At 34.0% G+C, this 15971-nt stretch overlaps 1 protein-coding gene across 13 annotated transcripts in view; it reads left to right on the top strand.

Moving 5' to 3' along the window:
- The window catches only part of LOC108696888, a 369929-nt gene that overhangs the window by 338594 nt on the left and 15364 nt on the right, over positions 1-15971 (top strand). For all 13 annotated transcript variants that reach the window (XM_041569828.1, XM_041569827.1, XM_041569829.1 and 10 more), the window contains 13 exons: positions 513-536; positions 766-819; positions 1751-1780; positions 6149-6202; positions 7202-7231; positions 7837-7890; positions 10635-10658; positions 11079-11132; positions 11573-11602; positions 11951-12004; positions 12908-12937; positions 13795-13845; positions 14545-15771. In XM_041569828.1, coding sequence (XP_041425762.1) covers positions 513-536; positions 766-819; positions 1751-1780; positions 6149-6202; positions 7202-7231; positions 7837-7890; positions 10635-10658; positions 11079-11132; positions 11573-11602; positions 11951-12004; positions 12908-12937; positions 13795-13845; positions 14545-15771 — 1716 coding nt within the window. The remainder of the gene's footprint in view (positions 1-512; positions 537-765; positions 820-1750; positions 1781-6148; positions 6203-7201; positions 7232-7836; positions 7891-10634; positions 10659-11078; positions 11133-11572; positions 11603-11950; positions 12005-12907; positions 12938-13794; positions 13846-14544; positions 15772-15971) is intronic.

The raw sequence follows: 15971 nt of genomic DNA, 5'->3' as shown, positions 1-15971 counted from the left end.
AACTGCATGCCAAAACAAATATAAAACACCAGTAAAAGAAACCTGAAGACATGACTCAACCAGCAAAATTCCAAAATATTTTCAAAGTAAAAATTCACTTGCACAAAAAAAGAACAACCAATACAACCTACTCTAAACAAGAGCTAAAACCACCTGCATCATATTGAGGCAATCTAAGGTGGCGGTTCCCAAGTTGATATCTGAAAAAAGAAGAAAGCATAATAGCTGGTGTTTTTCCCTCCAAGATATTTGTAGATAATGCTTTTTTTCTTCCTAGATGTACACTATATGATCATGTTTTTGCTGTTTAAGGAAGGAAAGAAATAGAACAATATTATTTTCAGAATATGTATTTATTAGTCTGCCATTGTTAGAAAAAATGAGAACACTTCCTAGTCAAAATCATTTATATTTGTTGTGTAGTTTTCATTTTCATATAAGTACATTCTGCTTTATTACTTTTGAATTATCATTTTCAAATGTAATTCAATATCTGTGTTGAATTTTTCTAGAACCCGGAGAACCTGTTCCTAAAGGTAAATTACAAATTAACGATATCATGAAATATTGTAAAGCAAAATTTAAATTTGAAGTAAATTGATAGTAAAATTGCATTTGATAATGGGTGATGGCTTTGTTAGATAAATAACTGTATTTTTAACATGTAAAACATTATATGTTGTTACAACAGATATTATACCAGTATGTACCATTTTAAAATATTCTAATTCTTTAATGAAATTTATGATTTGTTTTTGCTTTAAGGAGAATGGATCATAGAAAAAGCACAATCAAATAAGCCAACAAAATTCAGAGGGAGTGAGTATATTAACATGTTGTAATGTATAGTAACAATGCTGGATAAATCTGTCCTTAAATGGCATTCCCTTTAATTATGGATACAAAAAAAACCACACTGATTTATTGTTCCTGCTGAAGTTCACAAGAGGCCTAGTAAAGTGTGGAAGCTCACCATGTGTGCAGGTAGCACACAGAGGGTCGGACTTATTTTTTATAGTTTAGGTTTTTAAAGTATGTCCCATGTCTTTCAATAAATTGGCTTGAAAGTTTTTGTTATAGATCACACAAGCTTATATAATATGCATATCCACAATCCAATAGCAGACTTTTCCATATAATCCTGCACCACCAATGCAAAACATATTCATTATTGACAAATTAAACACTGACAAACATTGGCTTTTGATGAATTTCTTTGGTCAGTCACTCAACATATATAACATATATACCTACACACACACACACACATATAGGGGCAGATTTATCAAAGGTCAAGGTGAATTTCAAATTCAAATTTCAAGCTATTTTTGTGTACTTCGATAGGAAATAGTCCAAATTCAATTTGAATTTGAAAAAAATTCAGAAATTAGAATATTGAAATTTATTATTATTCACCATCTAAAACCTGCTGAATTGCTGTTTTAGGCTATGGGGGACCTCCTAGAACCCATTGGGGTCAATTTGAAAAATCAAAGTTTTTTTGGGGAAAAAGTTTGAATTGAATTCGATCGAATGCACTATTCCTTTGATTCGTACAATTTGAATTTGGCCGAATTCAGACCTATTCGACCAAAAAAAACTTCAACTTCATTTCGGTTGGTCTTTTTGAATTCGAATCTCAAAGTTTTTCCAATTCGACCCTTGATAAATATGCCCCTTGGTGTACACATATACTATATGCACTGTATGTATTTATATATTAACATTGCTGGTATTTTTCTCTTTTCAGAACCTGTAGCACCAATACCTGGAAGAGATGGTAATTTACACATTAGATACTTTGTCAAAAGTATAAATTTATTTCAATGCTTACAATAATTAATGACACTGAGATTGTAGATCATATGTTTTATTGTGGTCTTTATATCTCTGTGTTCACCAGGGACACTATTTAAACTAATCAATATATTCTTTGGGTATGTTGTAGCCATGTACTCTGCTCCCCATGACACCAAAAAAAGTAACTTGTGTATCAGGCAAATTAGTATTAAAGAGTATGACAAATATTTTCTATAATATTCATAAGTAGTGCTTGGCATTGGCAGGAAAGAGCATAGGACATGTTAAATGATATATCAGGACATACTTGATCATCTTAATGATCTAGGGATTTGTGATGGGCAAATCTGACCTGTTTCACCAATAATTTGCAGAAAGTTAGTGATGGGTGAATTTGGGGCATTTTGCTTCACGGCGAAACGTCGAAATATTTGCGAAAATGCGCCGGTGTCCAATTTTTTTTGACAACGGCGAATAAATTCGGCCATCACTAATTGCAGTCTATAGAAGTCTTTTGAGGCACGACAAATTTTCCTCCATTAGAGTGGGTAGCATTTTCACTGCGAAACTCAGTGAAAAATGTTGCTCATCAAAATGGGCTAATTTGACCCGTTTTGTTTCGCCAAAAATTGGCCGCCTATTAAAGTCTAATGGCGTCCAAAATGTTTTGACGCGGCTTTTTTTTTTTGACGCATGACGCCATACAAGTCATTTCCACGGTGAAACAAGGCGAAAAAATTCGCCCATCCCTACTCATCACTACTAGGGATTAATAACCCCAAATAAGGAATTCAATCACATTGAATGATAATAATCTTGTTTAATCTCATTTGGTTTAATCTTCATAGAAAGCATTGATTCAATAATTATTAATAAATATAATTTGTTTTTAATTTACAGGAACATTTAAAAAAAATATCATTGACCTTAGCTTCCTATGGGCTATGACATACTAATCATTTTTTTGGCTTGTCTTTGATAACTAATCCTGAAGGATCAGAAAATTATACTTATCCCTATTTATTATTTGTGTCCTAACTGATTTGATGGATCAGTTCCGGATCAAGTTAAAACGTCTGGGAATCCTGCTGGTCTTGAAATACCCCCCAAAATCGAAAAACTGCCGTTTTTCATGATATAAGGATTTATACCAGCTAAATATTTATTTTAGCACAAAAATTCAACTGTTTTGGAAAGCCTCAAGTGTTGAATATGGCAATACCAGATATGTATTGTTTTATGAAGATTTCTGAATTCTGTAGATCAAAAATGAGCAGCAGTATTACATTATATATTACATATATTTTTTAAAAGTACAGATTTTGTTGAATCCAAAATTGGTAACCATGCCTTTCTACTCATAATTACCAAACATCAAAGCTTTTCTGAACATAGTGGTTTCTATAAAGATTTATGAAAATTTGGAAAAATAATCTGAAAACATTTTGCAAGTTCATATCTCTTACATAGCATTAGGTAACAAGATAAAACATCCTTAATATAAATCCAGGGGTGCACTGAACAGTTTGATGCCCAATGTGAATAGGATCACCAATGTATCTGACATTTAGAGACCCCAAAATGAAGTTAGAACATGCAACTTGTCCTGGAAGTCACTTCAGCTACTGAATAATCATCATATTTACTGCATTATTTGCAGGGTAAAAAAAAAAAAACAGGCGTTGCCCTCTTAAACCCATATATTTCCAGAAAGTTCACATTCAGATAAATCCAAAATTGGTAACCATGTCTTTCTACTCCAAAAAGCAAAGGCTTTCCAAAATGGTCAGTTTTGATGAAATAGCTGAAAATCACCTCAAACCTTCCAATTTCTAGCACCACATCTCCCTCTTTGCATAACATATCAAGAATAAATATCATAAATACGAACGCCAGGGGTACACTGAACAGTTTGATGTCCAGTGTGCAAAAGATTAACAAAGTATCTGGCATTTAGACACCCCAAAATTAAGTTAGCATATACAACTGGAAGTCACTTTAGCTACACATTTACTGCATTTTTGTGGGGTAAAAACACAAATATATATTTTTGTATACATTCAGACAAATTCAAAATGGGTAACCATGTATGTCTACTCCAAACAAGTCACAATGCTTTCCCAAAATTTAAGGTTTTGATAAAATAGCTGAAAATCACCTCAAAGCTTTTATTTTCTAGTATCTTATCTCCCTCATAGCATAAGGTGCCAAGAAAAAGCATCCTCTAAATATGAATGCCAGGGGTCCACTAAACAGCTTGATGCCCATTGTGAATAGGATTACCAAAGTATTTGGCGTTTAGAGATCTCAAAATTAAGTTAGTGCATATAAATTTTTCCGGAAGTCAATTCAGCTACTAAATAATCAACATATTTACTGCATTTTTTGCAGGGTAAGAATACAAAAAGATATGTTGACCCCGCAAAACCATATATTTTTGGAAAGTACACATTCAGCCGAATCTAAAATGGGTAACCATGTCTTTCTACTCCAATCTACTGAGTCCCAATGCTTTCCCAATTTTGTCGGTTTTGATTAAATACCTGAGAATTTCCTCAAAGCTTCCATTTTCTAGCATCTTATTTCCCACATGGCATTAGATACAAAGAGAAAACATCCTAAATATGAACACCAGAGGTCTACTGAACAGTTTGATAAACCAATCCCAAATGCAAATAGTGCACATAAATTTTCACGTCTCTGGTTACTACAATAAAAGCACCCGGTGTGTGTGTATTAAGTGCCATAAGACCCCCCCTAACAGTATGGATACCCTAAAAAACATATATTTTTAGAAAGTACACATTCTGCCAAATCCAAAATGGGTAAATACGTCTTTCTACCGCAAATTACCAAACTGTAAAGCTATACTGAACATAGGGATTTTAAGAAATTTCTTGCAGTTTACACCACTATGTGCCACACATTTTGTAATGTATCAGCATAAAACATCCTTAATATGAATGCCAGGGCTCAACTGAACACTTTGATTCCCAATATGCATAGATTTACCAAATTATGTGGCATACGGAGGCACCCAAATGAAAATAATGCATATGAATTGTCACGGCTGACACTCTTGCTGCTGCAATATGGGCACCCGGTGTGTCCATTATGTGCCATTAGACCCCCTAACAGTACGGAGACCCTAGAAATCTAAATATTTTCAGAAATGACACATTCAAAATGGGTAAAAGATCTTTCTACTGCAAACTTTAAAACTGTAAAGCTTTGCTGAACATAGCGGTTTTTATGAAGTTTCTGAAAATCCTCATAAAGTTTGCATTTTACCCTTTTCTATGCCATACATTTCTTAAGGTACCAGCATAAAGGTGTCTACAAAACAGTTTGATGCCCAATATGCATATATATATACCAAACTATGTGGCACATGAGACCCCCCAAATGGATATATAGCAGATAAATCACTAAAATCCAATAAAACCACAAAAAGCTATAATTATTTTCACCTAGTGTAATCAGTCAGAATCACAGTTTGGACAGAAACAGCTAACAACACCTATGCAGAGCTGAAAATGCAATAACATGGCTAAAAATGCAATAATATAACATAATCACCAAAATAACATACAAAGGGGTTACAGTGAGGTTAGCAAATAACTTCATTTTTTTCCAGAATTTATTAAACCGCGAGGGTGTCCGAATAAAAAAGTAGACCAACTCAGACCTGCCTAGTTCATGTAGAAGTCAATGGGAAAAGTACCAACAATTTCCTGATCTGCACCAGGTTTCGAGTTTTCGGGCAGAAATTTTTTTTACCACACAGGAAACTTTCTGAAAAATGTATTTATAAAAAAGGGGGAAAAAACAGTGCAGATTTGGTTGGAGTCGTTTTTGGAGAATGTTGATAAATATTTTGATAAATAACCCCCTTAATGTAAAAAGTGTGTGATTGTGTATTTTGTGTGTGTTACACTAACCTGGGGTATGTAGGCTGCAGATCCATGTCCAAGAAGGCTGGAGGACTGGAGGAAGTAGTTCTGTGATTCAGGTTGGGGGGGGGTTGCTGGAGGGACACGTGTCTGCTGCACCTATGGGACCCCTGGGCAATCACGACCCAGGGGTCACTATTCCTCCCACTCAGCTCACTGTATAGGGGCTTTTAAACAAGCGGGTAAGGAGCAACTTTAAGAGGCACTCCTCTGCTTCTCCACCCAGAAGTGCTGCAGAAAGTAAAATCTATGTTCTATAGCACTTGAGTACTTCTATTCACAGAATGTTAATGCTACGTTCTGTGGCACTTTACAGTCCATGAGAATAAATATGCAGTAATATTCATATGTATTCAATGTGAACATACTAATATACTTTTCATAACTCTGTTTAGGAATGTGGATCATAAAAATAACTCTGCCAACAGGAGTAGAATATTATGAAGGAAGTGAGTACAGATTTTACTCTCTGTATTTTGTCTCTTAAAATTTGATATTCAAAACTACTTTTGTTGTTTTAGATGTTCAGTTGAACATATACATATATATATACAATTGATGACACATTTTCATCCCCGGGGTGAACAAAATATTTTTTTTGTAAACCATGTTCCCTCTTTGTCAGCATACACATTAATTCTCAACACACATCATTTTTTATCTCAGTATTTGCCCCAAAAGATCCTATGCATTACAAAGGCTGCACATCTCTCCATAATCATTAAAACAGAACAGTTAGTTCCAGAGTGTACAGAGGGCATAGGCACCATAGTTGCAATTTTTTGCCAGGTTCCCTTAGAAATTAAACATGTGGTTTTAAACAAATGCCTATTAAATACTACCTGTTGATTGGCTGCTATAAGTTCATGGAGTTGAATATAAAACAGAGGTGAAATTAGGTTGAAAATTGCTTTGCTTGGCTTCTCTCTATATTAGGAGTCCTATTCATAGGGGTTTTGTGTAAAATATCATAATTACATCTCCAGAAAGAATAGTTTTATAAAATAGTTGTTAGAAAACACATAGAAGATAAAAGGTTGATAAACAATGGAAATCAGGGTCCTGATGCTCTCTAGCTAGTTGATATCTCAGCAAACATATGTTTGACATCAATTCTTTAGGAAGTCTAACACTATCTGTAATGTCTTCTTTAAAGACAAGTCTCAGCTGGCTTATTTCTAACACCCCCTATGGGAGTTATGTGTTACAACACAGTATCTCAACACAAAATCAGAAACAGTGTATCCCCCCACTAAAAACACCACTGCAGTAACCCATACTAACCAATTAAACACTGGTTTTTAACCTAACAGATCAAAGTGAATCAATCAATGGTTGGTTGCAGCCTTTCATTGACATTTTAGGAATATCTGTTTTAAATCAATGGTTATATTTGTTGATTTGTATTTTAAATACAATTTACTATATATGTCTCCTTTTGTTTCTAGAACCTCTAAGCTTAATTCCAGAAACTGATGGTAAGCAATACATGTATATTCTATAATGGAGGGTAGAAATAGAAAAGTACAGGCCTTTGTAAGGTCTAATAAAATAGCTGAAAGTTTAGATTACTCAACCAATCTGGTAAATTTTTAAAAAAGGTTTCAATAAACCAGCAAATATTATTTAGGCTTGTGGCATATTAGTAAGGGAAACAATAAGGGGCCCATTTACTAAGGGTCGAAGTGAATTTTCGAATTCAAAAACTTCGAATTTCGAAGGAATTTTTGGGTACTTTAACCATCAAAGAGGCCAAAATTAGTTTTGAATTGAAAAAACCTAGACTTCAAAAATCGAAGTACTGTCAATTTAAAATATACTTTGGACGAATTTTGAAGTTTTTTAACTTTGAAATTCGACCCTTAGTAAATGTGCCCATCAGCATTAGCAAAGAAAATGACCTAATTTGCTACATACATTTTAAAACCCTATCCCTGACAGCCAAGGTAAATGTAGAATCTATGTAGCTAGTTGTAATTTCCTTTTAATTGACAGAGATGCTATATTATTGGAAAGGTAATGGTTAATAAACGCTGAATGTTTTAAGTCATTGGTGTATTATCTATTGCATTGCTGTGTATAGGAGAATGGATTGTGCAAACAGAGCAGCCATCTTTACCAGTGCCATATGATGTTGGTAAGTACATATAAAGCGAGTTAAGGCACACAAATAACAGTTGAAATGAATTAACTTGAACAAGTCTGCTTGACAATTTTTAAGGTGGGTTTCCTTCAAAAAAGAGTACATAAGAGACAACAAGGGACTAATTTATGAAGCTTTTTTTTTTTTTTTATGGTCGAGTTTTATAGGGGGGAAAACTCAATTTTGTAGTGGAAAAAAAACCCTCAATTTTTTAAAACTGTATTAAAACCCAAAGCTGCAACAAATACAAATCTGAAAATACTCCAGCTAAAACACGTCAATGGCAGATGTCACTTTTATAGTTTGAAGATGTTTCTCTAAATTGTGATCTGCGCTCTTTTTCATATGATAATCTGAAAAGATTGGGGTTTTCTGACAACATCTCAAACAAAATTGTATGATTTGGGTGTCAAATTTGAAAAAGTTAACCAATTTGAATTGTCACATGATTTTGTCAAGACTTTTCCCGCACCAGGTTTTTGTAGCTGATTTTTTGATAAACACGTTAAATTTATGGATGGGAGCTGGGTTGACTTTGTTTTAATGAATAAATGGGATCAATTTGAGTTTCAAACGTCAAAATCATTTGTCAATTTGTTAAGCTCCCCATAGTGACTAAAATCACTAAGCTTCAGTGCAAATGCAGACCCGGGGTTGTCTCCAGAAAAGTGCCATGCTGTCACCTGTAGGCTTCTAACAGGTAACACTGGTAGAAACCAAAATATGGCAAAATGGTGGTAAATAACAAGCATCAGAAAAAAAAAAGTAAAAGGTACCTGTAAATATGTGAATTCAGAATTCATTTCTATAGGATTTTTAAAGGCATATGTACCAAAGGGTGAACTTTCACCCTTTGATAAATACGCCTTTAAAAATCCCATAGCAATAGGTGGCAAATGTTTTTGACATAATATTTTTTTCTTGGCGAATTTATGTCACAGCTGGCGAAATGCAGAATATCGCCACAAATCCATGCCTGGCAAAAAAATTCTATCATCCCTATACAGTAAATCATAGTATATGAAAGTTGACATATATACAGGTACACTCAAATACACACCAACACAATAAAACAAGGTGTACTGTAACTTTGTCACAATGAGCAATCAGTTTGGTACATAGGGCAATATGTGGCAATAGTGAAATATGGGGCATAAAATTAAGATGGTGACCAAGGTATGAAATTTCTCTCCATGAAGAGATGCTAAACAGACAAGAGAAGTGAGGATATGTTTTCATTAAGAAACTATTTTGGAATAAAGGCAAATGTGAATTCAGCAGGGTTTCCCTAGCCTTTTCTCTTCAAACCGAATATGAAACTTGAAAGGTTGCTTTTTAAGTCAAGCCTAAGTTAAGAATTTGTTTCATAACTTGTTATATCCCACATTTGATTAATGCAGAATGTTTTGTGTATCTGAGTTTGGCCTGTAATATAAGCTGATGCTACAGGGCTGATGATTAAATTCTAATGCTAATTGCACTGGTTTTTGTGCAGCCATGTAGTAATTATCTGTATTAATTACTAATCAGCCTTATATTGTGACATTTCTATTCTATGTGTACTGTATATTGTGAGTGGGTCCCTAAGCTCAGTAAGTGACAGCAGCACAGAGCATGTGCAGTGAATCAGCAGAAAAGAAGATGGGGAGCTACTGGGGCTTCTTTGCAATGTACATAATGTACAAGATTTCTAGCCTACTTCTTTAGTTAAAGGGATACTGTCATGGGAAAAAAGTTTTTTTCAAAACACATCAGTTAATAATGCTCCTCCAGCAGAATTCTGCACTGAAATCTGAAAACAGATTTTTTTTTATAGTATATTTTCCCCATTCTGACATGGGGCAAGACATATTGTCAGTTTCCCAACTGCCCCCAGTCATGTGACTTGTGTATTGATAAACTTCAGTCACTCTTTACTGCTGAACTGCAAGTTTGAGTGATATAACCCCTCCCCCCAGCAGCCTAACAACAGAATAATGGGAAGGTAACCAGATAGCAGCTCTCTAACATAAGATAACAGCTGCCTGGTAGATCAAAGAACAGCACTCAATAGTAAAAATCCAGGTCCCACTGTGACACATTCAGTTACATTGAGTAGGAGAAGCAACAGCCGGCCAGAAAGCAGTTCCATGCTAAAGTACTGGCTCTTTCTGAAAGCACATGACCAGGCAAAATGACCTGAAATGGCTGTTTACACACTAATATTACAACTAAAAAAATACACTTGCTGGTTCAGGAGTGAAATTTTATATCGTAGAGTGAATTATTTGCAGTATAAACAGTGCAATTTAGAAATAAAAACGTCATCATAAAAATAATGACAGACTCCTTATAAGCTTCAGTTCTCCTTTAATAGAAGCACACACCCAAAAGTAGAGGCAACTGCTTAGCCTAGAAGGTTATAATAACAAAAAAACTCATGTGATTTAGCAAAAATATATATTTTTGATATTTTAACATTTTATAAAACAATACTCAACACTTATTCATATAAAAACACAACTTCACAAAACAAAATACTACATTATATGAAACAATAGTCAACATTTTGGTCTATACATTCTACAAATCCATAGAAACCAGGATCAATTATGGAGAGAGACTATCCTACATAATTTCATGTCCTATAAATTTAGGACATAATGTATAAATTGCGAATTACTAATTTATTCTTCTGAATAAATTGATAAGAAATTACCATGTACAGATTACTGAATATCTCTGATTTCTCTCCATAGCACCTGGAGTACAGATGCCTACAGGTAAGTAATACCTTCATGTGAATGAAATAGAAAAGAAAGTGGAAATTTGTTTATATTATGTTTACGAGTAGCTAAATACATAGAAATGTAGAAAGCATCTTAGTGCAGTCTTTAATTTATTTCATTATTTCTCAGTACATCAGAAGCATGCTTGTGTAACTCCATAACAGTCTATTTAACATTATATGAGGTGTTTATATTTGCAACTATTTCATCTGTATTTCACGGTAATCAGTTAAAATTAGCATCAGAATCAGAATATTTTTGATATTCAAGGGTGCATATTATTTCAAATATAAATTCATTTTTATATACTTAAATCCGCCACTTATTATTCATTAGTCATACGTTTGTCATTTTTTTTAAACTATAGCAGGTTTTGCCATCTATAGCAAATAACATTTTCCTTTGTGTGTTTAGGAGGCTGGATCATAGAAATGACAAATGGAAATAAACCAACCAAATTTACAGGAAGTAAGTAACTATAGAAATTTTGACAAAGATAATATAATTGGAGCAAACATTATTGAAGTATTTACAAATGAAAATCTAGCACAGTTTTCAGACATTCAAAACACCTTGCTATAATTATACATAATTGCAAATGTATCTTCTTCCACAATTATGTCCTGAAACAGATAACACTGGGTTGGGAATTAAAATTGTGACGTTCTCGATATTTTGTCAAAATTTTTATTTTTTACACACTCATTTTTTATCCTTCTATATGCTATATACTAACTATGTATTCTACATTTTTTAATGTAATTTTGTTTTATTTTAATGTTTCTTGATTATTAGAAAGATTTTCTCTTCAATAGCAATCAAGATTATTTTCTGTTTAGTAAATCTTCACTCCAGAGTAAAGTGTTTTTTTTTTCTAATACTGACTTAATTGTGATTTCTTTTCACAGTACCTGTTGCTCCAGTTTCTGGAAGAAAAGGTAAAAAGCAAATATAAAGATTTATTGTTACAGCAAATTTAAAAGAACTGCATTAATTGATAGTGATATTATAATGTTATGTATAAGTATATATATATATATATATATATATATATATATATCGATTTTCACATAGAATGCACTGTGTCACACAGATTGAATGCAATAAATGTGACTTTATTCATCTAAATAATTTGGAGTGTGGTTCTATGTGAAAATCTATAAATACAACTTTGATCCAGCACCCATCATTATACTAACAGATCCGATATAATATATATATATATATATATATTTTTTTATTAAACAATATTACAATGTTAATATTTCATTTTTCATTGTGTTCAGGAATTTGGATAATAAAAGTGATTCTGACAATAGGCACATTGGTGTTTGAAGGAAGTAAGTATGCACAATTAACTCTACCAGTTATACAATATAAAGTGTAGAAGTAAGGAAGGATTTGGTAGGTTTCTATCCAAATAGAAATTCTCATAGAAACTAGTGTTCTATTCCCTTTTTTCTCATAACAGGATGAATTATTTACAATTCAATCTATGAAAAAAATTCAGCGAAAAAAATACCTGCCAGCCTGTTGCTCAAACATTTACGTACATTATGTCATTAATGTAATGGGACTGAGTTTAAACAACCAGTATCCCTCAAATTTGTAACAAAAGCCTCAGCAAACCATCTCCTATATAAACTGATGTGAAATTTTGAGTGGAATTGGCTCAGAAATGTATTATTGAATGTTTTCTGTTGGATCAACTAGGTAATAGAGATTTCAAGGTGAGAGGATCAGCAAACTGGGACTGTGTTGTGTTTATGGGGGGTGATGCCAGTATAGTGTTAAATTTGGAAGAATTATACATAATACAAGTATGGGATCTGTTGTCTGGAAACCTGTTATCCAGAAAGCTCCAAATTACGGAATGCCCATCTCCCATAGACTCCAATTTTTCCAAATAATCCAAATTTTTAAAAATTATTTGCTTTTTCTCTGTAAAAATAAAAAAAGTGTTTTGTACTGGGCCCCACCAAAGATATATAAATCCTTATTGAAAGCAAAACCAGCCTAAAATTACGTAAAGATTTGTTATACTGAAAACCCCAGGTCCTGAGCATTCTGGATAACAGGTCCCATACCTGTATTTACTTGGCATTATGGTCCCCTTTTCCTCATTTGTGCTTTGCAGAATCTGATGCAAATAGTGACATTCAATAACACCTAAGGTTATTTTAAATAACATATTGCAAACTCTAATTTCTAATCACTTTACTCATTCTCTCTGTTTTGGATAGAAATTATATCTCCATTGGCAGGCACAGAAGGTAAGTTAGATTTCAAAAGAGCATTCTTACGCACAATTCTAAAAACAACACAATTAAGGAAACTTCTAGGCTTTTTAAAGGACTAAGGGGGAATGTAATATCAATCGCTAATGCAAAAATCATTTGCAATTTGTTCGCAATGTGAATAAATGTTTGCAAAGTGAAAAATGTTGCCTTTGTAAACCCTTTGCCTCTCATGCAACAGTAGGAGAGCGACTGCAAATGTTATAGTTTGCAATAGTGACCAGTGTATGTAATAACATTTTGCAATTGCAAACCATATCATATTTATATTATATACATATATAATATACAGTATAACAAAACTCTAGAGCAGGTGTTAAAGGTTCGCAATGTGCAATTAAAATTCACAATGCAATATACGCCTAATGAAGAAAATTACATTGCGACATGTTCATTTTTATTCACAAAGTTTTGCTCTTTGCAAATTGTATTACATTTCCCCTCAAATGTGCTAATTCTAAATGTGCTAATAGTTTAGTTAAAGGCCACTTGAATTCCACTTGCATGCAGCTGCTGGAAAACTGTTCAAGTTATGGTTAAGTAAGTGGGTATTCCTTGTACTATAGAGGACATACTCAGCATTTGTTCACTGTACAGGGCAGCAACCCTGCTCTATGATGGTAGAAAATAAGCCTTGGCCTCTGTCTCTGTAGATGGCAAAGTTGTATTTTACTACTTTACTATGCTTTGTGACTTTCTTCATTTTAAGGTTGGAAGAAAGTATAAAAGTTCAGTATAGTACTAGATACTGTATGGTCACCTTTACACACTTGTGTGTGTTTGATTCAAACACTATATTTTTAAAAATATGCATGTCTTGTTGTTTTCTTTAGAATGGATCATAGAAACTGAGCAGCCAACATTACCAGTGCTATATGTAGGGGGTAAGTAACTCAATGTAGATATTTGCCCAGCAATTAAAACATATGAAATGTCAGTACAAGCAGCCAGGCTACTATTAACAATTCCATTTAAATTGGCATGTTTTTGCAGTTTTTAAATAATAATAATTACTTTTATTATTATTATTATTATTAATAATAATTAAACGTGTTTACAAAATACTAACTTATTCAATTGCACTGTACAATAAATGGGTGTATACATTGTACAGATAACCTAGACAAATACAACTGATAATCCATACAAGAGCTTCAGGGGAAACCATTAGATCAGTATAAAAAAAGTTTGGTATCCCCAGGAAATTCTTTTCCCCCAGCTAGGGATGGGTGAATTTGACCAGTTTCGTTTCGCCAAAAATTCACCGCCTGCGAAATGACGCCGACACCCATTAAAGTCTATGGGCATCAAAATAATTTTGTCGCGTGGCAAAAATGTTTAGACGCGCGTCTTTTTATTTTGACGCACAACGCCATACAAGTCTATGGGCGTAATTTTTTCGGCGAAACAAGGCGAAAAAATTCACCCATCCCTACCCCCAGCAATAACATGTTTTGATCAGATTCACTGATAAGCTTCTCCTGACAGCAGTCATTTAAATTCCAATACAAAAATAATACAGAATTCTGAACTACTAAGCTGTTAAAAGACTAGATAACTATTGTTATTATACTTTTTTTCAGGTCCTTATGATGTGACTTCCCTTGGTAAAGAGTTTGTCACAGCCTTTTTGCAGAATCACAACCCCCATGAGAAGCCTCGGCTGGAACTTTTTATTACTGGCACAGCACCTGACACCACAGTCTCTGTTTCTGTTAGCCAAACTGATTTCCTTAAAACGCAGAAGGTCGGAAAAGATGAAACTATATCAATTCCTATTACGGAACCTGTGGAGATGCAAGGGACTGGAACATCTCCACGTTCTATAGTCATTAAGTCAGATGCTGAGATTACTATTGTTTCCAGTAACTTTAAATATGCCAGTGCAGATACAGCTTTGCTTTACCCAGTACACAGATTGGGAAGAGTATATTTTGTATTTACCCCTCCATTCGGTCCTGGTTCAGCCTTTAAGGAGTTTGCTGTAGTATCTTATGACAAGGCCACAACTGTTGATATTGATGTCATGGGAGCTATTAATTTTGATGGAAAGGATTATCCAAAAGGTAGTAGATTGACATTATCCCTTGAACCTTTCCAAGCTGTGCAATTTCAGAGTCCTGATGATCTCACAGGGACCAAGGTGGTCTCTCAGCATCCTATAGCTCTCCTGAGTGGGCACACATGCTCCAAGAAATATGGAGACTGTGACCATGTATATGAACAGCTCTTACCGGTCCCCAGCTGGGGAAGTACATTCTATATCCCAGGCTTGTCTTTCCAAACGAAATCTGATTTTGTATTTGTTGTGGCTTCCGAAGACACCACAATTGATTACCAAACTGGGAAAGAAAAGGGAAAGAAAAATTTAGCAGCTGGTGAATCAGCTCAGTTTGAAGTTACCCAAAATTCACCATTATCTTTAGATGCTAGTAGAAATATTCAAGTCTTCCTTTATGGTGCTGGTGGGACCTCCAAAGACAAATTATTTGGCACCTTCCTTACAAGTTTAACTGCCATTACATTGTTTGGTTCAGGATATCAAATCATTGGGCAGGAGAGGTTTGAGACCAACTTGGCTGTATTCATAATTAAAACATCCAGTAGAGGACAATTAAGTTTTGACAGGAAACCACTGCCAGGCTTGAATTGGAAATCATTCCCTGGATCAGAGTACTCTTGGGCAGAATATGACTACGGCCGAAGCTTTGGTTCCCATTTAGTTGAGCATCCTTCATCTTCGTTTGGATTGCTGAGCATTGGCTACTCCCCAAGTACAAGCTATGCATCTCTGGCACCAATTATACGTGGTAAATGTTTTTATTAATTTTAATTAAACTTGAGTTGTAATTAGAGTGAACTATAGTCATAGTGATAAAAGCGGTAAACAAGCAAAACACAAATCATTTTATTACCATAAAAATTGTACATAATACATCATTTTTGATTCAGCCAAACATATTTTTTTGTAAAGAAACTTACATCAGTTTTGCTCAGATTTAAATGCATA

Source organism: Xenopus laevis, chromosome 7L (assembly GCF_017654675.1).
Source record: "Xenopus laevis strain J_2021 chromosome 7L, Xenopus_laevis_v10.1, whole genome shotgun sequence".
Lineage (NCBI taxonomy): Eukaryota > Metazoa > Chordata > Amphibia > Anura > Pipidae > Xenopus > Xenopus laevis.
Note: the sequence above shows the minus strand (reverse complement) of the source record. Positions and strands in the feature narration are given on the sequence as shown.